We start from the raw sequence: 25,850 nt of genomic DNA, 5'->3' as shown, positions 1-25,850 counted from the left end.
GAAGGGGGGAAAAGAAATAAATGCCATTCTTCTAGTGCCTACTAATTGTCAAGATGTCTGCGATCTCATTTACTCCTTAAAGTGATCTGTGACTAAGTATTGATATCTCTCTTTTAAAGATGAGGAATCTGACATTGGGAAAGGTTAAATTACTTGTTGAATCATTCAGTGGCTAAATGAAGGAGTGGGTCCATGTTCTTTCCACTCTGCCTTAGAAAAACTATTCAAGAGCCTGTAGCAGTTGCACGGCCTATAATCCCAGCCCCCCAAGAGGCCGAGGCAGGAGAATCAACTTGGGAAAAGTGTTCATCTGTTCTAGAGTTTGCCTTAACTTCATCAGCAATTCACCTTCTGAGCAGTCTCTTGCATTTTATGGTGGCACTGTGATCATCAGCTTGTAACCTCTTTATTGAACTCTGTACACATCCCCCATTTGTTGTCTATAACATAAATCTCCATGCATGAACTGCAAAGTCTGCTATACATTTTTCTTTATTCATTCATCAAAAATTCTTAATCATGCCAGGCATGGGGGTACACATCCTTAATCCCAGCAGCTCCAGAGGCTGAGGCAGGAGGACCATGAGTTCAAAACCAGCCTCAGCATAAGTGAGCCACTAAGCAACTCAGTGAGGCCCTGTCTCTAAATAATATACAAAATAGGGCTGGGGATGTGAGTCAGTGGTCAAGTGCCCCTGAGTTCAATCCCTGGCACCACCTCCCCCCAAAAATAAAAAATTCTTAATCATTTATTTTGGGCCAAATATCATATGAAAACAGAAGAACATGTGATCTAGGAGGGAAGAGTGACAGTTACCAATTACTCAACTAGACCAATTTCCTCAATCAGGGTACGTGTGCTGTATGAAGGGAACACGGTCAGAATCACTGCCTGGGTGGTGTGGAAGGCATTTGTGAGAAGAGGGCAGAGCATTTGTGAAGTCTTCATGGTTTGAGAGACTCCTATGTTGTGCTAGGGAAAGACAGTGGATAATTAAAAATGACTAAAGGTCAGAGCATTTGTGGGAAGTATCAGGTAAATAAGAATGGGGGTTTTGATTGCAAGCAACAATCTCAATCTGTTGGCAAAACTGCATAAATTGGAAAATTTGGGAGGACCTATGTCCACTAAGATATGTTATTGGAAGGGACTACCTAAAGTTCTCAGGAAATTGCTAAGCTCTGACTATTATTACATCTCCACCCTTGCAGAATTTTGTACAAGACTCAAAGGCCCCAAAGAAAGAGTATGACTAACATAGCTGGGGCCTTGTAACCATCTCTGAGGTAAGTAAAGACAGGATGATTTGAGAGGTAATTCTCCAAAAGCAAATGAGGATGCTAAATGGTCAAATATAATAAAAGTCCTCTACAATAGTTTAGGCCATGGACATTCTTATCTTCATGTTAAGACTCTCCAGAAGGTAAAACAGAACTGTGGATACATTCTAAACAGAGGAATGGCATGGTTGAATTTGTATTTGAATAATTATTACTCCTAGAAGCCACGATGGAGGATGGACTGGGAGGGAAATTCTTTTAGAAGGCTGATTTTCTATCTGAGATAAAAAATCATGAACATTTAAATTCAGCAGAATTATGAACATTTAAAATCAATAAAATTATTAAAACATAAGAGAACTAATTTCAGAGATTAAGAAGTACAGCTGATGAATATAGAAATTAGTAAAGAGAAAGGCCTCTATGATGAGTTCCAGTTTCACATAAGAGCTCACAAAGAATTGCTGGAAATTAAGGAAGTGTGCCTCACAACAGGATCTCTAGAATAGCTTCAATTTAAAATCTTATGTTTTGTTGTTCTGATAACACATAAAATTTCTAAGACATTTCAGCACTGTTGAAACTAAAAAGATCTCCAAAATTTCTTTTGTACCTAAACATGGTACAAAATTCTCTTATCAGGCTTAGTTTCCTGATTTGTGGTTTGTAATAAGTGATCATAGATCACAGAATAGATGCAACACAAACAAAAGGTAGGAAACCCATTAGATGCCAATGAAGTCAGCAGTGGTGACTGGCAAAGCCAATGCTTAAGTTTCATTGCAAATAGCCTGTTTTAATCAAGAAGAATCAAGAGTGGATGACTAAACTTAAGAAGCTTCAGGAAGAAAAACCAATGACTTTTGGCAGTAATAAGCAAATACCTATCAGACACCACATGTACCGCCAGCTCAGATAGAAGTGAGCCAATAGCCCTTTTACCTTCCACTAAATCCTTCACTATATACTCAGAGAAAAATCATACATTTCTACATCCACAGAGTGATATGACCCATAGTATCAATGCTGGGATCAATCGTACAGATTGTGGTGCTCACCAGGCTGAGGTTGAATTAACCAACAACTTCACTACAATAATAATTAGAGGCATTTCTTTCCATTTCACCTGGTTCTCCAGACATCCTCAGAAGCACAGGGACTACTTCTGAGTATTTTAATTCCTAAGGTATTTTGTACCTTGATTATTTCCCTTAGTCACAGTCATGAATGTGGTTTTGTTTGTTGTTTAGTTCCTCACCCCACACACTACTGGAGAGTGAACCCAGGGGCTTGTGCATGCTAGGCAAGCACTCTACCACTATGCTACATCCCCAGCCCTTTTAATTTTTTAAAATTATTATTATTAATTATTATTATTATTATTATTATTATTATTATTTGTGTGTGATGCTAGGGAACAAGCCCAGGCCCTCACATATACTAGGCAACTCTTCTACCACTGAGCTACATCCCCAGCCCACCCCTTTGTATTTTGAGAAAGCATCCCAATAAGTTGCTGAGGTTAAACTCAAATCCATGATCCTTCTGTCTCAGCCTCCTGAGTAGATGAGATATGTGTGATGGGTTTTGCCATTGTTGTTGTTTCGTTTTCTCAGTAATGGGAATTATTGAACTCAGGGCTTTGTGCATGCAAGGCAAGCACTCAGTCATGGAGCTACACCCCCAGCCCTATGAGTGGGTTTTTTTTTTTGAGTCTGCTGAATTTGAGTCAGATACTTAGAACTGGAAGGGACCTGGAGACTAGCATCCATACTCAATGTAGCATTTAAGCTGCTAATTTTTTGATGAAGAAACGGAAATCCTAAGAAGTTAAAGGAAGAGGCAGAAGACATAGAAGACAAGAGCTCAGTCCCTGAAACCAAGGCCACCTATAGCCATGTAATTTTGATGAGGTTTTCTATCTTGTCTTTGCCTATTTCTTCATTTGTGAAATGGGGAGAGTAACACCTAACTCACATGGTAATTGTGAAGATGTGTGAATTAAGCAGAAAAAAGTGCTTATACATAGTACATGCCATATGAGCCTTCCTGGGTGTAACAAATAACCTCATAAAACTAAGGTTCTGACCCTACCTCTCCTGTTCCTAGCTAAAAAAGGACATGTGCTGTCCATTAACAAATTTACGGTGACCAGAATGGATGCCATATATACTATCCATTAAGGTATATCATAAAAACCAGTTATTGAAATTCATTCAAGAAGTTTTTATAGTGATAGCATGTATGAGTAAGAAGTTCAGAAAATCAACAAAGTCCAAAAATGAATAAAATCTGAAAATCACCTTTTAATCAAGTAGACTTTCATTATTCCTCAGGCATCAACGTCATTCCACATCACACCAATTTTTCTACAACTCTCTACATCTCCTGTCAGCTATGGTCTTAACTCTATGGTTAAATTCTGACTTAGATGTAATTCTTGGAAGGCTACTGGTTCAACTTCTCTTTGGCTGGTCAGGATTGTTTTTCAATATTTTTTTAGCCAATTGTTATAATATACCACCAAATAAATATTATAATATACCACCAAATAAATCAAGAAATGAACATTGCTATGAGATGGGAAAAGAAATACCAATAAAATCCCTGCAGTGCTGAGAACTATAATCTGCAATAAATTTGACTTACTAAGTGTGGCTCCAATGGTGTATTTTAAAATAAGTCTGTAGCTAATGAATATCCAAAGCCACAAACTCAATATGCCCAGGGTCTACTTATAGAAAATGAGCCATAGGAATTGTCTGTAATATACATACCACTAATAAAGTGAACTTCTTAAAGTACAGAAGAGCAAGTAAAGTAGCCAGCACCTCAGACATGCCAGACACACACTAAAAACTCCCTGATTATTAGGCAATTGCCTCTAATCGTCATCAATGAAAAAGTATCTCATGTCAATTTTGATCATCACCTGACCTAAGGTACTTAAAGAAAATATGAGGAATTTCTTATATAATTAAATTCTTAACTTAAAATTAATAATAAGAAACCCAAATAAAAAACAATGATTGCTAAATGTCCTAAAAATAGAGGTTTAAAAAAACAGGTGAAAGATTTAAAATTCAAACCAAATTAAGAGTGAAGAGGGAAATGCTTTAATCTTTAGCCTTTGTTTTGTAATCCAATGATTTAATATTTGAAATCCTAAGAACTATCAAGGTGTCTAAAAATGTCTTTTCCCCATAAAAATAAGTAGAAAATATTTCAGAAGCCATAGATATGGTGCAGCCACTTTATAAAATAATCCAGAAATCCCTCAAAAGGTTAAAAGTAGTGTTATAACATGATGCAGTGACTCTATTGCTAAGTATATAATCATGAGAAATGAAACATGTTGCCACAAAAAATTCATATATGAATGTACATAGTAGCATTATCCAGAATAGCAAAAAAACAGGACAACCCAAATGTCCACTACTGATGAATGAACAAAGAAAATGTGGTATGTCCATATAATGAATATTTTCTAACATAAAGTTTCTGATACATCCTACAAAATGGACTTTAAAAATGTTTTGGCTAAGTGAAAGAAGCCAGACAAAAAAGACTTATTGTCTTATAATTCCATTTTTATGAAATGTCAAGAATCAGGCAAAGCTGTAAATAGAAAGTAGGTTAATGGTTTTGTAGGGCTGGGGAGCAGGACAGGCTGAAGGAATAGGGAATAACTCCTGATTGGTATTAGTGTGTGCAGAGTTCCTGTTTATGATAATGAAAATATTCTCCAATTGATTATGGTGATGGCTGTACAACTCTACCAAAAATCAATGAACTATAAATTGCATGTAAGTTGCATGTTGATCAAAATCAAATGGTATATGAATATATGAATTAATCTCAATAAAGCTAATATTTTAAAAAAATACAGCAGATGTGATTTTAGCTTCACTGGTGTTTTTTAAAAAGCTATCCTAAAACAATTTTTAAAAATTCTTTTACCAGAATAATTGAGCTGCCTAACATTTTGTCAAGTTAAGGGCCAGACATGATCAGCTTAGGGTAACCATGTAAAAATTGCAACCCTTAGAGAGTTCATTATTCAATGTGAGTTGTGATGTGCCAGCACAAAAGACAGACAACACCACAGAGAGTCTCATGTTTTCTCTGCCTTTTGCCATGGAGAAGTATCCTAACTCAGTGGTGGGACAAATGTCAAAGAACTTACACAGAAGCTGAAATCCTGAAAATTTATCTTCCCATTTGTTCACTGAGCTACGATCACACAGGTCTTCCTAACGTGTTTGGATGAGTTTGACCTACCTCGCACCCTTTGTACCTATTATTCTCTTTGAGTCCTCACTCATCTTCCAGTTCTCTGCCCAGGAGACTCAAAATCACATAAACCTTCTCCCCAATTACTCTGTTTTATTTTCTCGCAGCACATGAAATTCTCATGTGTTTATCAATGTTTTGTCTATTTCCTTCACCAGAAAGCAAGTTCATGATGACAGAGACTCTGCCGCTCTTGTTCTCCAATATAGACCTGAACCTACAACACTTCTGGATAGGCAGTGGGTGCTTGACAAATATTTTTGAGTAAATAGTCTCCATGGTACAAGTCATAATCAACTTCCATAAACAACAGCTGAAAGGTCAATCTCTGTGCCTTGAGATCACACTTTTTCTAGGAGTCCAGGGGCACTGACACTCTGCAGATCAGTTTATAGCCACCTCCTGGCCGAAAGGGCAATGGTTCATACTGGAAACACAGTTGGCCACTAAGGACTTACCGTGCTTTCAGACTAATCTTCCCTCACCCTGTTCCCAGGTCAAATGGCAGGACATGTCCAGGGGCCTCTCCCGTGGGTTTATAAATAAGTCTGCACTCATTGCTGGTCTTAGACTGGCCCACATGACATCTTGCCCTCAGTTTGCCCAGTTAATAGGATGGTCCCAGTGAGATCAGCAAACTGTCATGCAGAGAACAACCCAGAACAACTGGGGTGTAAGTGGTCACATAAATAACACACATTTAAGAGCTTCTCTCAAATGGTGCCCTCAGTTCAACCCACCATGCTCCAGGGTTCAACCCACCATGCTCCAGGGTTAGGAAATGTCCACTCTTACTAGATTGTTACATGACTTCATGTTATTGTATGTCTGTCATTTAAATCAGGAGGACACCTAAAACATTAAACCATTTACAACCTCTGTCACTAAGTGCTTCACAAATTAATGAGTGCTATTACAATTTTCGATTAATGCTCAGTTTGTCTCTGTTTGGAATACGTTTAAATATCCAGCACCACTGAAAAGTTAGGTAAGAACCAGTTAAGGAACATGTCTCAAAGGTCCAGTTCCTTCCATACTTCATTAGATCCTCATGAAACCTTGCATTAATGATGGGGCCAAATCTGAGAAGACAGTCGTCACACGGAAGAAATCAGAATTTTGTTAGGGGTGTGAGTCCAATATAAAAACTCAAAAAGTGAGTGGGATGCAATAGCACACACTAATAATTCCAGCAAATAGGGAGGCTGAGGCCATACTGAGCAATTTAGCAAGAGTGCATTTCTTTAATTAGAAGTGAGGTCAAGTATGTATTTATATGTTTATTTGTGATTTGCATTTTAGTTCTGTGAACTACTCTTTTTCTATTTCTTTTTCTTACTGAATTTTAATAACTCTTTAAATTACCCTTTTTTTCTTTCTCTGTCAAATATGTAGCAAATATTTTTTCTTAAAAAAAAATAATAAGAAGGAAAGGGGTTAGAATGAGCCCCGGGACCACCAAATAAAAAAAAAAAAAAAAGGAGAAAGGAAAAATAAAAAAGGTCTAAAGGACAGAGAGAACTTGTTTTTCAAAAGCTTAAAAAGCGATCCAACAGTTACAGTCTAACACTTAGGGAATTAAGAAAATAAGGCAATAGAGTAAATTTTTAGGTTAGGCATGAGAAAAAGAAACTTTTTTTTCAATGATGGGCGTGGAACCAGTACTTGCTTCATGCTAGGCAAGTGCTCTACCCCTGAGCTATGGCCCTGGACCTTAATCTTTCCTCTTGATAAAATGTTTTTCAATGTGAAATAAGAAAATAATCGTGGGCAATACTAAATACAGTAATAAGAACATAAATGGAGCATTAGTAATAATAAAAAGGTTGAATTTTACAAATTTTAACTATAGTATCTTAGTAACATGTTACTGGTTTCCTCTGGAGGGAACTATAAATTGGGAAGGCTCAAGACCTAGTTCTTCCACTTCCTGGTTACGGCCTCAGTCTGGCACAATCCCTCTGAGATTTGGTTTCTTCACTGGTAAAATGGGGACAACGCACTCCTGTATCCTAGGTTTACTGTATGCCCATTAAATGGCATATAATGAACATTTTGTCCCCAAAAGGAAACCAACACAAGTCATCCCCTATTATCCCTTCTTTGCTTATAAATCCTGTTTTCCTGAAAGAATCTGTTTTAAATATTTCCATTCCTAACTCTTAAGTGTTTCTTAGTAGAAATATTGCTCTTATTTAATTGCCCAAGTTTAAGAAAAGCAATCTACCTACAAACTAATGAAGCAAGAATATAAGAAAATGAACATAAGCTATCATTTTGTATGTCAAAATTGTGCTTCTGGGATGTTATGTGTGGTACATTAAAATAGAAATATATAAAATTTCACGTAGGCATAGATCCTTAAAAATCAACTTCACTTATAATATCACCTACAAATTTCAGTCAATATACCAAATAAAAACAATGTTTAAAAATGAAGAAGTTTTATAACTCAGTGGTGTTGATTTTGGGGGAAGAACCTTCCACTTCAAGTTTTGTGAACTTTTTTTATAAACCATAAAGTACTAAAGAATGCACAACGTTGTTTTTGTTTTAATGCTTTCTTGGCCTCTAAAATGAATTGGTGATATCATCAAATTAAAAATCACTCCACATATTAAAATACAAATCTTTATTCACTGGAATTTAATTTGAAATGCACATGTAAAGTCAGTCAGCTTTCTATGAAGTTATAACAACATACATAATAGACATTAAATCAACAAATAAAACAAATAAAATTTTTAGAAGTCTTCCCAAAATTTCATCTTCCAGACTTTGGGGGGTAGTAGTAGAAATTAATATCCAGCCTTTTCCAGTCATATTCAGAATATTCCTGCTTGCTAGGGGAAAAAAGAGAAAAGTATCCACAAGTGAACACATTCATCATCTTGATTCTTTTTACTCAACCTAATATTTGCATCATTAAAATACAGTGATGAAGATATGTCTTCTAGGGAATACTTCATATTTATTTGTAACCAAACAATGAACTAAAATATTTTTCCCCAACTTACTTTCACCATGTCATAGCCATCACAGGTGGTCTATATGCCAAATGCCAAATTTCCCTTTCTTTCTAAAAATGAGAAATAGCTCTTTTCACACCATCAGCAGTTAGCTTATAAAAGATCTTCAGTCCTTTATCACTTAACCATTTTATTGGCATTCATGAAGTTGCCATTCCTCTATGCTGTACAGTTGGTATTACCAGGAAATGAGGATTTAAAAACATGGGGAAAAGTAGGTAATGACAAAACATTTTTTTCCCCTACTGCTTGGGATCACGCCCAGGGCTTCACATGTGCTGGGCAAGTGCCACACTTGCCCACACCACCAGCCTAGAATTAAAACAACAACAAAAAAAGTTCTTATTTCCTTGACCTTTCCTACTCCTCCCTCATGTTTTGGTCACTGAAGGGACATCAAATGTTTCATTTTCTCCATATCTTTGAATTAAACTCACCTGAATTAATCCCAGGTAGTGGTAGGTAACACAGCTCCTCGGGTTTTTGGATCTATTTTTCTCTTCTGTCTGCTCTTGCTAGACCAAGTGCATTCAGCACAGGTGGTCTCCTAGCAACCTTGGTTCCTGTGTCAAAGCACATTAAAAGGTTTAATTGGACCTTGAGATAGTGGAAGTAGTGGAGGTAGAAGAGGGGCGGGGAGTCCGCCTACAAAAACTCTAAAATAACTTCCAATGGTAGACAGGAAGGAGATGTTGAAGAATGGGCTTTGGAAATATGTGACATTTTAATTTCATTTGATCAGAATGTATGACTAAAACCTGAACATTTAATAGAAAAATTCAGCAGACTTCTAGAGTTTTCGTGGCAGGGCAAACATTCATAATTTTTAAAGAAAAAATTTCCTAAACAATATTTAAAACAGATGCTTCAATATCTTCATGGTAAAACAACACCAAAAACAAAACAAAACAAAAACTTCTGTATGTAAGAGAATAACTCAAGAGATTGTATGTCTGATTTTTAAGTATTATAAGTTTTGGAATTTTGTATCACTTTCAGAAATTACAAAAAATGGCTGGGGAGATAGCTCAGTTGGTAGAGTGCTCACCTCGCAAGCACAAGGCCCTGGGTTCGATCCCCAGCACCGCAAAAAAAAAAAAAAAAAAAAAATTAAAAAAATGGAAGAGTCGGTTTATAACAACAACGACAGCCTTTAAAATATGACTCCTATATTCTTCAACCATGTAATTCTCCTTTGGATAATCTATGTGAATTGAGACAGTGCTGGGAGGGCCCCACTCCCCAACCAAGTTATCCCACCTAACACAAGTTTCTTTCAAAAAATATATTTCCATCAATGACCAAGTTTAGGAGCTGTTGACTCCTTACCCAAGCTTTCCCACAACCCCACAAGAGCAATATGCCTGAACTTGACCTCTATATGACCTCCCTGGGGTGGGGGTTACGAGTGTCCCCACCATCTTTTCCCAGCCTAGTGCAGATGTCCCAGTGCACAGGAGCAGATCCCAGTGTCAAGCGCTGCTCCCAGTGCTGAGAACCAAGAACTGACAAGACATGTGCCTGCAGGAGCCCACCTTTCTGTCTGTGAAAGCCCACCCCTCACTTCCACACAGAGTCCAACTGGGAACCCTAACCCCTGTGCTAATCCCTTTGTGTCAGTGAAGCCGCATTCCCATGGTGTCGCTTCCCTCTTCATCATTTCTATCTTGAACAGTCAAAGAAGCTTAAACTGAGCTGGCAACATGAATGGCATGCCTTAAATATAAAGGTGTTACACTCAAAAGCCTTCACCGCTTTTTGCCTTGCCCTGACACCACAGGTAAGACTTCTTTTTTTTAATCAATTGAAGTATATGTTGAATATTCCTGATCCCAAATGATTGACACCAGAAGTGTTTCAGATTTCTGAATTCCCCAGATTTTGTAATTGTTACATATACAGAATGATATATCTGAGGGATTGTGACAGGTTGACATATTTGACTCCATGGAAATGTTATAGGCCAGTCTACCTGGGCAATGACTAAACAAACTCCATTTTACCCTGAGACTCCATGTTATATAGGAAATGCTTCTCCCATGGGAACACCCTGCCTCTGTACCCATCAACAGTTGTTTAGCATAGTATATTTGGCAACACAAAATGGCAATTCTTATATAATGTAAAATTGTTCTCTTTTTCTTGGACAATGTATCTTGTCAGCAATGATTGTCTAGATGTTACTATCCATTCTTTAACTTGTACCCAACTAAGGTCATTTCGACCCACTTCCCCTTCTGTTTATGATTTTAGATCTCATGATGTTAGTCTGTAGTTTTAAATCATGATTGGTATACTGACTGCTAGTATAAAAACCCCTGCAACCCCACACAAGGGGCTGTGATAGCCATTTTGGGTGTTGTCAGTTGGACTGGCTAATAAAGACTCAAATTTGAACTTCTCAGTGGTGATCGGTCTTTTCTTAAGCTGCACCCCACAACACGGATGGGATCCAAGTCTAAACTAGAAATTCACTTGTTTCATAGCCTAAAATGTAATCTTGTGCAATATTTTTAATGCACCTGTGATTTGACTGCAGCCCATCACATGAGGTCAAGTGCAGAGTGTTTTATTGTTGGTGTCACTGTCACGTTGGTGTTCAAAAAGTTTCACTCTTTGTAGCATTTTGAATTTGAGATTTTTGGATTAGGGATGCTTAATCTGTGTATTATACACATAGAAAAGTAGATAAATCATAATTGAAAGAATAATAAATCATAAGTGAATAAATCATAAACAATATTTTCACAAGGTAAACACATACATCTTATCCATCAGTCATATCCACAGTGTCATTTTCATTATAGGAAAAAAAATTAAAAGCAATAATAAGGGAGACTGCTAAATAAACTATGACTTCAATGGAATATCATTGTCCATTTGATGGTTATTATCAAATAAAATCATGGAAATACTACTTAGAAAATATTTAAATATGATTACAACTCATACTTATGGCCACCCATTATACTGCTCAGTACTACCCCTAAAGAAGCATCAGGCTGTCTGTACCAGGACACACATCCAAACATCATTCATAATATCTTCAACTTGGAAACAACCCAAGTGCCCATTAGTACATAGATAAATTGCAGCATAGTCGCACAATGAAATATTACCAGTAATAAAAATTAAACTATGGTTACAAAACAGAAATCTTACAAACTTATTATTAGGTTTTTTAAAAGCAAGTCACAAAAGAATACACACAGTTTAAGTACTTTTGTATAAAGTAAAGAAACTATAATACAATGGAAATTGATCATACTGGAAAGGAACTATCCACATAATTAATAGCCACTCTTCTTCTTTGGTCCTGGCTATTTTCTATAAATGTGAACTGCTTGTTGAAAAATGGTGGATCATCAAACAATGACCTCTCTGTACCCAGAGGCTTCAGAATTTGACAGATGTCTTTACAACAGTGAGCCATTAATTTATTCACATGGAAACAGTCTGCCTTTTGTCCACGGGACATTCCCCAGACTACAACTACAAGTTGACTGTCTAGCAACATGATTAACTAAAAGTACAGTTTCTTATTGTCTATTTATATTATCTAATTTATTCTTATTTATTATTGATATGATGTTTTTGTTCTTGTTTCTAACCATTGGTAACCTTATACTTGACAAGTTTCTCTCCTTAACCCTCTTAACATTAACTAGACACAAGAATGCTCCCAGGACCTGGTAGTTGAGTAAGGATCTTGAATCAAACCAAGGTTTGAATCTCAGGTCTGCCACTTATCAAGAGACCTTGGGCAAGTTATATTAACACTCTGTGCCTTAGTTAGAACTTCTCTAAACTGAGGATGATAAAAGGTCCTATTTCATAGGATAGTGGAGGAATTAAATGAGATAATACTTGTGCCTAGAAAGCAAGCAATTACTAATCAGTGGTAATATTGTAAATTATACTCTACCATGCTACCTGCTAAATGGTACCCCTTGAATGAATCATTCTCAAGCTCGTTTACCACCTAAGCACACAGATCTGTTAAACTTCTACTCATCTTTTGAGACTCAGTGTTACTTCCTCTGGGATCCATTGTGACCACCTCAGAATTTATTTCCCACTTTTCTATAACAAATGGCCAGTCACTCCACTGTGTTGTATCCATTGCCCCGCACCACACCATAGATAATTTCTGTCTTTCTAGAAGTTGGGGACAGTCTTATCCATCCTGAATCCTAGTACTTTACAATCTCTGGCAATAAATACCTCTCGACTAGTGCCAACTTATGAACTGCACTTAAAGTAGAAGCTGTCTTGGAAGACTGAAAGTTCATTTTGTTCAAATGACAATCACAAGAAGAAAAATATGTAGATAAAGACCATTTTACCCAGAAAACAATTTTAAAGATACCCTGACATTTAGTTCAAGTTTCATTTTCTCAACTAATCATATCACCATTAAATTCTGCCCAAAGCTGAATTATATCAGAAATAAAATTTTATACATATCAGAGAAATTTACTTAACATTGCCATGAGCCTCGTATGGGAGAAGGCTTATGAGAATAAACAAACAGCATATGGATTTCAAATGATGGCAGCCCTGATTGTCCTACTTTGTTTCCTGATTAGAACATGATTTCAAGGTGATTTTCCTCACTCCAGTTAAGAGGAACCACAGTAGTGAAAAATTTGAAATTAAAAAAAAAAAAAGAAATGTTGGCAACAGAAATGACATTTGATCTTTCATAAACTTCTCCTTTGGCAAATGAGACCCAGAGATGTATACAGACTTGTATGAGGTCACAAAGAGTTAGCACCATTCAAGTGTTGGCAAATATTTACATTCATGATAAATTATATACTTGTGTTTCATCAGACTTGGTTATTTGGAAAGGGTCTACCTTCTCCATCTCACAACATCATTGATTCCAGCCAATGTAAGACCAGAAATTCCAGAATAAAGTAAATCACAAACAAAAAACAGCTAAATTGGCAGGTCAAGGTCACAAGGAAAAACCTTGTCAAAATAAACTTCGACTGAAAACAAAAACATGTGTTTTGTCACAGATGGTCAGTCATCAAGGTGGGATGAGGAGAGAATATAGGGTTTGGAGCCATATGGAACTGGTTTTAGATTGTGGCTCTGGCACTGTTAGCTCTGCAGCCCTGGACCAGGCACTTAACCTCAGATGCTACTTCATCCAGACAGCAGAGACATAACATCTGTCTTGCATGGATCTGAAAGGATTTAATTCAAAACTAAAGTTAAGCACACACACACTTTGATTTTCATCTCATAAAACTTCATGAGGTGGAATACTAATACTACTGCTTCCTTAGTCAAAAGACCTAAGCCAAGAGAGTTAGCCAATCTATCCAAATGTGCTATGACACACTTAGCAAGAGGTGACCAAGGATTTGGATGGAGGTGCATTTATATCCAAAACCCATAGCCCCAGCCATAGTATCACAGCACTGGTAAGAAGCCAAGGGCCCAACATGCTGCCTGCCACCCCATAAACAGTGCTTTGATGAAGCAGCAGAGTCAGAAGCATGGCCCCCTCCCTGCAGGCAACTATGATGAAGAGAGATGGAGCAACTCAGACTGATGAGTGGGGACCAATAGCCCTTAAGATAGGGAAAGTCCTGGGAAATTGAGCAGCAGAGCCCTGTCCTGCCTAGATCCACTTGTGAAGGTGCCCTGGTTGCCTATAGGCTCCAGGGGGACCGGAACCACTGTTTCTCCCCTCTCAGACTGCACCTCTCATACTTTTCCTTCCTTGTCAATACTTACTGGTTTTGGCTTTCCCAAGCCATCTATGGCCATGCTTGAAATGTTTGAAGTCAATGCCCTGGACCTAAAATGAACTCTCTTCCATACATGAACAAAAGTGTCCCTTTAATCATCCACAACCAGGAGTCCTGAAGGCTGAGATTTCCATCTGTCATATTCCCACTAGAAACAGATTGTACATTGCCCTTAAAATGCATAAATTACTCAGTTATAAAACCTTGACATGTAGAGATATTCTGGTATCAAAATAATCACCATGTTATCAACCTTATCCCTGCAATTTTCCCAACCATCTCATGAATCACAGCTGTACAAAGCCAGACAAAATGCCCAGAGTCCTGGCTGGGGACCAACAGTTTCTTGACAGAGCCCCAACACAGAAGCACCAACCAAAGCTGTCCTTGAAGAGGTTTAAAGAAACTGAAATAGGGTGCTCGCTTCGGCAGCACATATACTAAAATTGGAACAATACAGAGAAGATTAGCATGGCCCCTGTGCAAGGATGACACACAAATTCATGAAGTGTTCCATATTTTTAAGAATGGAGGAAGGAGGGACTCTATAGAGGGATAAGAGGGATGGGAGGGGTGGGGGGGTAATAACAGAATAAATCAAAAACTATTACCCTAGGTAAATGTATGATTACACAAATGGTATGCCTCTACTTCATGTGCAAATAGAGAAACAAGATGTATCCCATTTGTTTACAATAAAAATGAATTTTAAAAAATTAAAAAAAAAAAAAAAGAAACAGAAATAGGAATGAGGGGGGTTATTTGTTAGATTGGTGAAGGTTTTATCTGCAGAACTCAGCTATCCAAAGAAGTGTCATCCCAGGTTTGGGGTCAAGGAACAGAGAGTAGAGAATCTCCGAATTTGTGTGAGTTCCCAAAATCATTTGGGAAAGCCTCTTCAACTGCATACTGAGCCTGCAACCCACACCCCTCTATAGACAATCACTGCTGCCATCTTTTAATGCTTTTTAGGTGCAGAAGTGATTTCTCAAACCAGCTGTATTTTATCTTGAGTCAAGCTTAGTTGAGAAAGTAGTTGGATAAATTGAAGAACACAATTTCAAGTTTTAATCAAAGACTGTGACCTCCTTTAGAAAAGAAGTGATCTTTGAAGCATTTAGCACAAGGCCTACAACAAAGTGAGTGTTCGATCACTATTTTTCTTTTTGGCAGGGGGGATGAGGTGTGACATTCAGGTATTTATGCCTCACAAAGTCCTTACATAGAGGATGACACCCAAGGAGAGGCCCTAAAAGGAACTGAACTCTGAGGAAGACCATTCTGGTTCTTTCCAGAGTTATCTGTAAAATGGCTTCTTTTTCCACATTAAAAGGCTTACGAGGCCCTTCCTGTCCTAATTCTATATCTTTCACCCAGCAGGAATTAAGTGCATCTTTGCAGAATGAAAGCTTATAGGAATACACAAATCTTATCATATCTCCTGAGTTACAGGGTAACCTGTGGGAAGTAGGCACCTCAGAGACAAACTTTGCTTTCTGTCCTAGCCAAACAGAATGGAATAAAATGTGGCAAGGTGGGAACCAATTCTTTGGAACCATAGAAGTACTGCAACTAAAAGAAAAACTTAAGAATGCTGATTAGAACAGAGCTGGTAAGTTTATGAAAAGCAATGGCTTATGTTCTGAAAGTTTCCTGGAGCTTCCCATCATCATTGATCTTAACTGTAGTTGTAATGTCCTGAGCTGCTAATACCCCACCTTCCATCCACCCATCCTCTGCATTGCATGGCTTATGGTTTTGAATATGAAACAAATGAGAGATGATTAGGAAGAGTTAAGAAAATTTTGAAGGAGGATTCTATAAAGAACTTTAAGATAGCTGTCACTATACTTGGCCACTGAGGTACATTATGAGTAAACTGGACAACCCAGTAAAACAGGTTATGATTCCCATTTCACAAAAGAGGAAACTGAAGCTCGGAGTGATTGAGTTCCTACTTGCAGTTGCACAACTTGTAAGTGTTCCAAACCAGGCCCCTTTCCAAGTCATTATAATACCTCCCTTACACATTCTATCTGGAAGTCTGATGCACTTGTTTAGGAACTGAACATGTATCAGCAAAGTAGAAAGCTATGCTAGTCTGTGGTCCTGTAGAAGGACTGGAGTGTCAGGTTTCAGCTCTGCTCACAAGGAGCAAGCAAGGCATCTGCCTTTCTGGATTTCAGGACCCTCATTTTCCAGAAAGCAAGCACAGTGACCTGTCTTGCAGGACTCTCAGAAGCAGTCATTACAAAAGAAGGCTGCAGACACAAAGCCTTTGGCTAAAAAGCAAAAAAAAAAAAAAAAACAAACAAAAAACAAAAAACCCAATGGACTCACTCAATGAGACAGCACCTTCTCTGACCCAAACCTGGAACATGGAAAAACAAGGGCCCATGTCTCCCATCCGACTTCCCTGCATGTTACTTTTCAAATGTGAAACTAATTTTTGACGTCACTGAAATTCTGATTGGAGAGAAAACACAGGGAGATAGGAGTACCAAGCCTGCCACAGGGCTTAGTCAAGTAATTTATATATAGTATTATTAATCCCTTGCTTCTCCTCCTGCTTTTATTTAGCCAGAAAGGAAATGAAAGGCATGGGATTCTAATTAATTAGTATCTCTCATAATCCACCTTATAAAACTTGCAGAGGTGTTATATGCAGGAAATGGAAAGGGGCTTTGTGAGTCTTAGTTTTACCCTACTATATTCTTCTACCAGGAGCAAACAAGAATACCCCTTAACTTCCCTCCTGCACCAATATTTTAAAATGCTATAGTTAAAAAAAAAAAAAAAACAGCACTTACTGTTCAGGGGTTCAATAAGAAAAGTCCAAAGTCAAGGGAATAATCTCTTTCTGGTGAAAAACACAATATGCTCTTGGTAGATCGGGAGCTCACTGGGCTGTTATTAATAACTGGCTTAGAGCTTTATGAAGAAACATGAGCCAGAATGACATGGAGGAGGCAAGTGGAAAGGAACTGACAGACACAGGTGGAGTAAATTAGGACAAATATATCCTATACAGCAGCTCAAATAAGCCACCAGGAGGGGACCAGCTCCTCCATAATCAATAGGCCCTGATGGTAAGTGCTCTGAGTTCCACCGCCAACCTGCAAAAATACCCTTAATACTGAAAACGCAATGATTATGCCACCCTCTGCTCTTCTGATCAGTCCTTTTCTGTAGATAACTAAATTTATTTTCAAATGTATATATTTTGCCTTATTTGACTCTCCTGTTTTCAAAATACATCAACAAATAGATTTTCAAATGTACATTAACAATTTTAAGTTTGTTTACTGTTAGCTCATTAGTCCCCCTCCCTCCAAGATCCTTAAATTATTCCTGGAAAATTATAGTTATGTGTGGGAGAGGGGAGTGGACCTGGGGTTGGTGCCATTCATAACAGGGAACCTGTAAAACTGACATGGTAGAAACAGGGGTATTATCATGACCTGGCTTCTGATCTGCAGTGACTTCTTTTGAAAAGCTACATTTCAAAAAATTTCAACACTCTTATCTTCTCCCTTTCCCCTCCCCTCAATTGACTTCAGATTGTTCAGATCACTAATAATGTGTCTTTAGACCTAAATGACAGTAAACACTGGCTCTGTCATAAGTGTTAAAAAGAAAATTGATACTTAGACAAACGTTATTGAACTACATTAAGGTGTATCATATGTCTTGATGGAGGAATGCTTGTTAAAATTGCTTCATTCTTAAGCTCCACTTGCCTGTTGCCATAGCACAGGTCTGAAAATTCTCCATTTTTTCAAATTAAACCATTTTTCAATGATACGATATGAGAGCACCTTTCATTTTTTCAAATTTTTAACAGTGATCACTTTAGATATCTCGACTCTCTACTGAATGTATGTACAGTTGTGCATTAATGATGATATGTGAAATGTGTTGCCAGGTGAATCTGTCGCTATGCAAACATAATGTATATTTTCACAAACCAAATGCTACCTATAGGTCAATCAGTAGGCAAGGTCTTGAGATGTGAAAAAACTCAAATATCCATTCACCTGTAACACCCATTTTTACCTCTAACACTTCACTCTAATGCCCATTTTTATTGCCAGAGGCAGATCTCTCACTTTTATTAAATTTCAAAAACAGTTGTAGTTAAAAACTGCCATTGAATATCAGGAATGAAAAAGCATTGCATGGAGCCAGGTGCAATGGTGCACACCTGTAATCCTAGAGACTTGGGAGGCTGAGGCAGAGTGACTGCAAATTCAAGACCAGCCTCAGCAACTAAGTGAGGCCCTAAGAAACTTAGTGAGGCCCTGACTCAAAATAAAATAAAAAGGGCTAGAGATGTGACTCCATTGTAAAGCCCTCTGGGTTTAATCTCCAGTACAAATAAAGAAAAAAAAATGAAAAGAAAGAACAAGGAAGGAAGGAAGGACATTGCATGAAATTATCCATTCAAGCTGTTTTAAAGAAGTTGGTTTCATCCAACTCTTCCACTCCTGGGTATTTTCCCAAAAGATCTAGAATCAGCATACCACTGCAACCCAGCCACATCAGTGTTTTAGCTATGCAATTCACAATAGCTAAATTGTGGAATCAACCCAGATGCATTTGCCAGTAGATGAATGGAAATGGAGAATATCGTGCTTAGTGAAATTAGCCAAACTCAAATTCAAAGGTCAAATGTTCTCTTATATGTGAAAACTAGAGTAAAATAAAGGAAAGTGGGAGGGAAGGGTAAGATTACACAAGTAACCAAACAAATATAAATTAATAGATGAACAGAAGGAAATCTAGTAGCCTACAGGTAGGGGAGGTGGAGGAGGACTGGAGGGGAAAGTGGGGGATCATAAACTGAAATCGATTTCCATGCATGTATGAGTTTGTTGGGATGAACCCAACTACTATGTATAACTATAAAGTTCTAATCAAAAAATTTTAAAAAGAAATTGGTTTTGGGTTTTGTTATTAAGCAGAACTGAGCTTGAAAGATGTGTATTGAGTGAAGGAATTGATGAACATAAGTAAGAAAATGAGGAAGGACTGGGGATGTAGCTCACTGATACAGCACTTGCCCAGTATGTGTAAAACCCTAGGCTCAGTGCTGAAGTTGGGGGAGGCTTCTTCATATTTTCTTAGCAGAATACACAGGACTCCATGTAATTGAACTTTTCTTTAGGAAGGGAGTCAGAGTATTGCAGAAACATTTATCCAAATCAAAGGATTGCTCTTTGGAAATTATTTTTTTAAATATTTTTTATACCTTTATTTTATTCATGTTTATGTGGTGCTGAGAATCGAACCCAGTGTCTCACACATACTGGGCAAGCTCGCTACCACTGAACTACATCCCCAGCCCTGGTAATAGTATTTATCAAGAAAGTAACTTCCTGTCTTTAATCAGCTCAATATTTTTAAAGAGATGAGAATGTGTTTGTGATAGCTGGGGTACTGGAGAGGAAGAGACGAAGAAGAGTCATCTAAAGCTGTTGCCCTGCCTGGCTCAATTTTAGCCCAGTTATCATTTCAGTGCAAGTTGGGGAGAACTCTTGTGGATTGCATGGGCAGATAATTTTGGATCTGACAGATATGTTATCGCATTTCCAAGGTGGGAACTTGATAAGTGTAAAATGCATCAGCAATTCTTAACAAATCAAAGCACTCCAAAGGAGATTATATCAAACTCAGAAAAATTTGGAAAGGTGATATTCCATCTTTTAGATGTAGCATTTGCATACCACTGCTTCCAGGAAAATTAAGTCAGTTTTGAAGAATGCCATTTCTTTTTTTTTTTTTTTTTTTGCATTTTCAGAAAATGAACATTGAAAAAGAAAGATGGAGATATGACAAGCTACATTGAAGTCTACCATCTGAAATTAATATTATGGCAATCTTGAGGGAAAACTATATTCTATTACTTGGATATAGGGTGTCCCCCTAAAGTTAGTATGTGAATGCAGGAATGTTGAGAGGTAAAATGATTGGACTGTGAAAGCTATAACCTAATCAGTCCATCTGAGTTTGGATGGACTGACTGGGTGGTAAACATAGGCTGTGTGGCATGGATAGAGGAGGTAGATCACTGGGGACGTGCCCTGCAAGGGGGTATCTTCCCAGCTGTCCTAAATTGAACAGCTTTCCTCCACTGTGCCCTTCTACCATGACATTCTGCCTCGCCTTGCACCCAGGACAATGAAGCTGGCTAACCATGAACTACACCTCTGAAACCATGAGCCAGAATAAACTTTCCCTCCTCTAAATTGTTCTTGGCAGACATTTTGGTCCCAGTGATGCAAAGCCGACTAACACACATTGAACACAGGATTATCTAATACCAGTTCTCGTATACTGAGGACTTAACTCATCCTGAGAGCTTCCCATATGGTGACACACTTATCCTCATGCAACTTGATGAAGAAGAAAAGATAAACTCAAAGTGATTATGCACTTTATCCAAGGAAACAGGTATCAGAGCCAGTTTCTGAAATGAGGCATGCTGGCCCCAATGCCCTGTTCTCAACCTCAGGCTCTCAAAATATACAGGAATGGCTGCAGCAAAAGCATATATTTTCATGCCAAAATAGGAAGGGAAGGAGGCAGGAAGGGAGGAAGATAAAGAAGTCACATCCAGTGTCAACTGAACTGTGTACTGTGGTCTCCATGTAGCCAGATTTGACAAGAGGGAAAATCCTGGAGAAGTGAAACTCTCAGAAATTGATGAAACTGGAGAGTTCAGTGTGGATGGGTGGATGGATGCTGATGCCCTCCTCACAGGATGAACTTTCCTTCAGAGGCATTGGCCAGCAGATTCACTTACAGAGATTCCATTTATCATGCAAAAACCAACAAAAGTGTAAGTACCAAATACTTCAAGTCAAACTGGCTCAGAGTTTGATATATGAGTATCCACACCCCCCACACCTGCCCAGCTTTTGAAGGAACTCTGCACCAAAAAGAAGGCCAATACCATGACTCACCTTTGTTTTGTGTGAATAGCAAATAAAACTTACTAATTGAAGGTCTTAATGCCAATGAAAATAACAGCTTTCCTAACGCACACAGAAAGCAAGTCACATAAAGAAAAAAAAGCTCTTGGTTTTTAATTGCTTTACAAGTAAAATCACTCCTTTCCCCCTCCAAGCTATTTACCACACTTCCCATCTGAGTAAGTCAACTCTGGATAGCTGAGCTAAATGAGTCTCTGGGATCAGGAAAACTAAGGACTTCTTTTCTAATGGGGAAATAGAGTATGAAGAAAATATTCCTCGATTTGAGAAAGATGGCTAGAAATCTGGGCTCCTGTAGAACCTGATGAAACCTTTGCTCTGATTTAGATTTTAACCCAAAAGGATTAACAGATTCTGCCCTTGTGGAGAATTTTAGAGAAGACTAAAAGCTTCTTGCACCCTACACTGCTCTACTTTTAGTTCATCTGATTTAACAGTCAAGACCAAAGGTGTGACAATTCCCTCAGAGAAGGAGCTCAGAATATCAGAAAAATACTGCCCACACCAATGTGGTCAGTTACCAAAATTTTGTATTACTTTTCATACACACTAACCTAGGGCCAGAAGAGAAAATAAGTTAGAAGCTGTTACAAATGTCTGAAATTGGTCAAAAAGACCCTAAGCACACTCTGGAGCCACACCCTCAGGTTGACCTTGCCTTATATATTCCCTTGATCTAGGTCCAGTCATGTTGCCTAGCTTGGGGCAATGCATTGAAAGTCTTCCATAATGAGTCGCAAACACCCAGTAGAGAGAAAGGCCATCAATGTAGAAAGTGCCCAAAAAGTGCCCAAAGTTGAGCCTTATATTTCAACAATGAAACTGAAAATCCACAGAAAAATAAAGTCTAATATCCCTAATCTAGTTCTTCAGTTCAGACATACTCATTGATGTCTCACTATACTTGGTTAAATGCTGATTATTTCTTTAGAAACATCATTATTGGTATACCCTTTTTTGGGACTCCCCAACTACTGAATTTAACTCTTTCCTTTTTTTCTTTTTTCTTTCTTCTTTTATTTTTTTCAGTTCTAGGAAGTAAAGCCAGGGCCTTGCACATGCCAGGGGTAAGCACCACCACTAAGCTATATTCCCAGCCCTACCCTAAAGCTCTTATGGTCCCATAGTTCCACAAGGTGAACCCGAAGCATAATGACAGCAATAATACATCCCAACTAAAAAATTAGAAGCCTGTGGGATCCCTTTCCTAAGCAAAGGGAAGCCCCCACCATGCCATCACTATTATCTATGGAAATGTGTACAAATGTGAATAAATGAGAGAACATGTTCTTGGCTTCAACTCTACCATAACGTCAATCATTTCAATACAGTTGTCCAGAGCTTACAATTCCTAAACTCATAAACTTTGTCTTTGTTTAAGGCAACTTTTACCATGTTTCTCATTTTGGAGGTTGGTATATAAAGTGCTCCTGTTTTCTTAGAGAATTAGAATATTCTGCTGGCATCTGTATCACCGTCTTTTCCAAGACTAACTTCTTCTTTTCCATAATTAAAAACTCTTTGATACCTACCCTCTCCATTTCTGAAAGACTTACTATGAAAATCTGGCACAGTGGTGCACATTGTAGTCCCAGTAGCCTGTTCAAAGTCAGCCTCAGCAATGTAGAATCTCTTTTTAAATAAAATTAAGAGAGGGGCTGAGAATGTAGCTCAGTGGTGAAGAACTCCTGGATTCGATCCCTGGTGACACACACACACACACACACACACACACACACACACACAGTCCCTGAAAGAAAATTTTAGCATATACAAAAGTATAAAATAGTACAATCAGATTTTGACAATTGACATATTGCCCATCTAATTCCTCTATGTTCAAAACCACTTCTCCATTCTCCTCATGAATTATCCTAAAGCAAACCAAATACCGTAATATAGCCTCTATAATTCTTTATGAACCTTTAAAATATACTGTTCTTTAAAAATGTTATTTTTTTCTAAACAGATAATAAATAGACCATATGTAGCTTATATATCAATAAAAATTAAAATAAATAACAAGGGAGATTAGAGACACTTAGGAACTCTCATAAATCAGCCAAGAGCTGATTCATTTCAAACCTGCATCTTTGCTGCTTAAGGTTCTGCCTGTTTCCAGAATACTCTGGTACTTTCCATGCATCCCTGTCACCTCCCTGATGGCTCTGCTGAGTGAGGAGAAAGTTCCCCCAGGGACACAATCTGCCCAAAGTCCTGGAGAAAAGTATCATGAGAAGCCTGAAATCTTTCCCAGATGTAGGATGTGAGCTTCCCCAGCAGCTTCATTCTGGGTTCCTGTCACTTCTCATGGATCTGCAGCCCAAGATCTCAGAGAAACTGAGAGTCATTGCCTAGGATAAAAACCTTAAATAATTATAATACCATTATAGCTAAAAATGAAATTAATAACAATTCTTCAATGAAATTAATAACAATTTTTCAATATCAATATCAATTTGGGTACTGTTCAATCCATTCTCCCTCTGATCCAGACATCCTTTGGCCATGCAGGTGCTGAAAGAGAGAGGGCGGGTGGGTGGGGGAGGGGAGGAGGGTGGGGGGAGAGCGCGAGCGCACTTCTTTGCTGCTAAAACATACTTCCCCTGCCCAAATACACATGCAATTAAGTCAGGTACCTCTTTCAAACAAAGTTCACAGGCTTCCCTTCAATCTGAACCAAATCATTCCCCTTCCTCTTTGTTCCTACATCCCCAACGGCTTCTGAGGGATTTAATGGCAGCTATCAGAGGCCATTGCCTGAAATTCTTTGTCTGTTAGACTGTCTCACAAAGGATACACCCACCTCGTTCCCACATATTTTTCCCATTAAGCTGCTAAGATCATGTGTTCTGGAACCAAACTCTTTGGCCTTGTCACTAACTATATGATTCCAACAAGGTTGTTAAACTTCATGAAACACAGTTTATAGACAAAGAAAAATGGAATAAGGGGCAGCCAATTTAGTCTAGACTGCCTGAGAACAAGAACAACTGAGAGAAAAGCAATCACCCAGGGGAGCTCCTCAGGCCCCCTTGTAATGTCCCTGCTTCTGTGCAATGAACTTCTGGCATCTCATCCTAGCTGATTTATAATTATGGAGAGGGAAGCTAAAGGCAGGGTAGGATGGAAAACAATGCAAAAACCATGCTGCCTCAGACATGCACATAGTCAAGCTCCTGAGGGGAGTGTGCCCAGGTCTAACCAACAACACTGCACTTGGCACAAGACCCTTCTTCCCACATGAGCAGCTGCCTCAGTGTCTTGAGAGTCCCAAGGTAGATTCACCCCCTTGTCCTTCACCATGTCCAGATCCAAGCTCTGAGTCTGCAGCTGCGCATGGGGTTTGAGTTTCTCAAAATAAATCACTTCCCCCACTGTCACCACTGCATTTGCAATGGGACCTGTGAGTATCAGAGAACTTGATAAAGGAGACTCCACTGACCTTTCAGACCCAGAGACATGCTAAAAACTGGCTCAGAAAGGTCATGAGAGCTGACGTTAAATTTCCAGGAATTTTGTAAGCTGAATAATCATAGACACTTAAAATTAAATTATATAAAATTGCAATAAAGATATTAAAAATGAAAGTAATAAATATTCAAAGCACCCCACTTTCTAATTATTTTACTATTATAGTGTTATTTATACCTACTATATCTGCATGGAGGAAAAACTATAACAACAGTATCCTATTGCACAGAGTCATGGTGGGGAGAATTTATACCATAAAATTTGGCAAGCAGTACCAATCAGGGCTATTGTCTCAGAGAGCAAGACTCTTAAACAACTGTCATCACATCCCTGTCTGATTCATCTCTACATAGGAACACATCCTCAACTTGGCCTGCTATCTATTCAATTTGAGGATATAAAGGACAAATCTGGTGATAGCACAACTGAGAATCCAGGAACATTTTAATCCTATTTCACCTTTTCACCAATGTGGAGGCAAGATTGATTATCCAAGTCCTTATGTACCTATATTTCACTTTCCTTTTATTAGCTAGGCTTGTGCTAGGAATTTCTGGCATAAGCCTCTCTCCTAGCTGGCCTTTAATTTCTACATCTCCTTCCCAAACATACACACTAGAGCTGGACATATCAAATTCCCTCATTCCTCAAATACCCTACACAAGGGAATCACAAACTCAGAGGTGCTGATGTGTCATCCATAATAACTGTCATGAGCCAAATAGTTCTGAAGAGGAAAGGTGTCCTCTGCTTTTCTAGGTGTACCTACCGGTCAACCCCAGTGGCGAGTGCAATGTGCCCCTGCTGCCATCTTAGTTTTCAAGAGACATTAGGAGTTTAGATTTTTAAAATATATAAATCACCTCATTTTAAGTTAAAAAGTATTCCAAATTATCATGATCACTTTAGGCTAAACCAAATGATGGTGAGATATTTGGCCCCCAGGCACCTGAAGCAAACCTTGAGGAGCATGTTACATCTCTGAGGCCCATCTGATTTCACTGTGGAAA

General features: G+C 38.3%; 1 protein-coding gene across 1 annotated transcript; it reads right to left on the bottom strand.

Annotated features, from left to right (window-relative positions):
• Window positions 1-8,191: 8,191 nt before the first annotated feature.
• LOC306660077 (myoregulin-like) lies at window positions 8,192-17,940 on the bottom strand. Its single transcript, XM_079138162.1, has 3 exons — window positions 17,182-17,940; window positions 9,041-9,166; window positions 8,192-8,417 (listed from the first exon to the last, which is right to left on the bottom strand). Exon 3 carries the CDS (start codon window positions 8,395-8,397, stop codon window positions 8,257-8,259), a length of 141 nt encoding a protein of 46 aa, XP_078994288.1. The 5' UTR covers window positions 8,398-8,417; window positions 9,041-9,166; window positions 17,182-17,940; the 3' UTR covers window positions 8,192-8,256.
• Between the last annotated feature and the right edge of the window lie 7,910 nt (window positions 17,941-25,850).

The sequence above is a fragment of the Sciurus vulgaris genome, assembly GCF_902686455.1.
Source record: "Sciurus vulgaris genome assembly, chromosome: 4".
NCBI lineage: Eukaryota > Metazoa > Chordata > Mammalia > Rodentia > Sciuridae > Sciurus > Sciurus vulgaris.
This window is presented reverse-complemented; position numbering and strand designations above follow the sequence as displayed.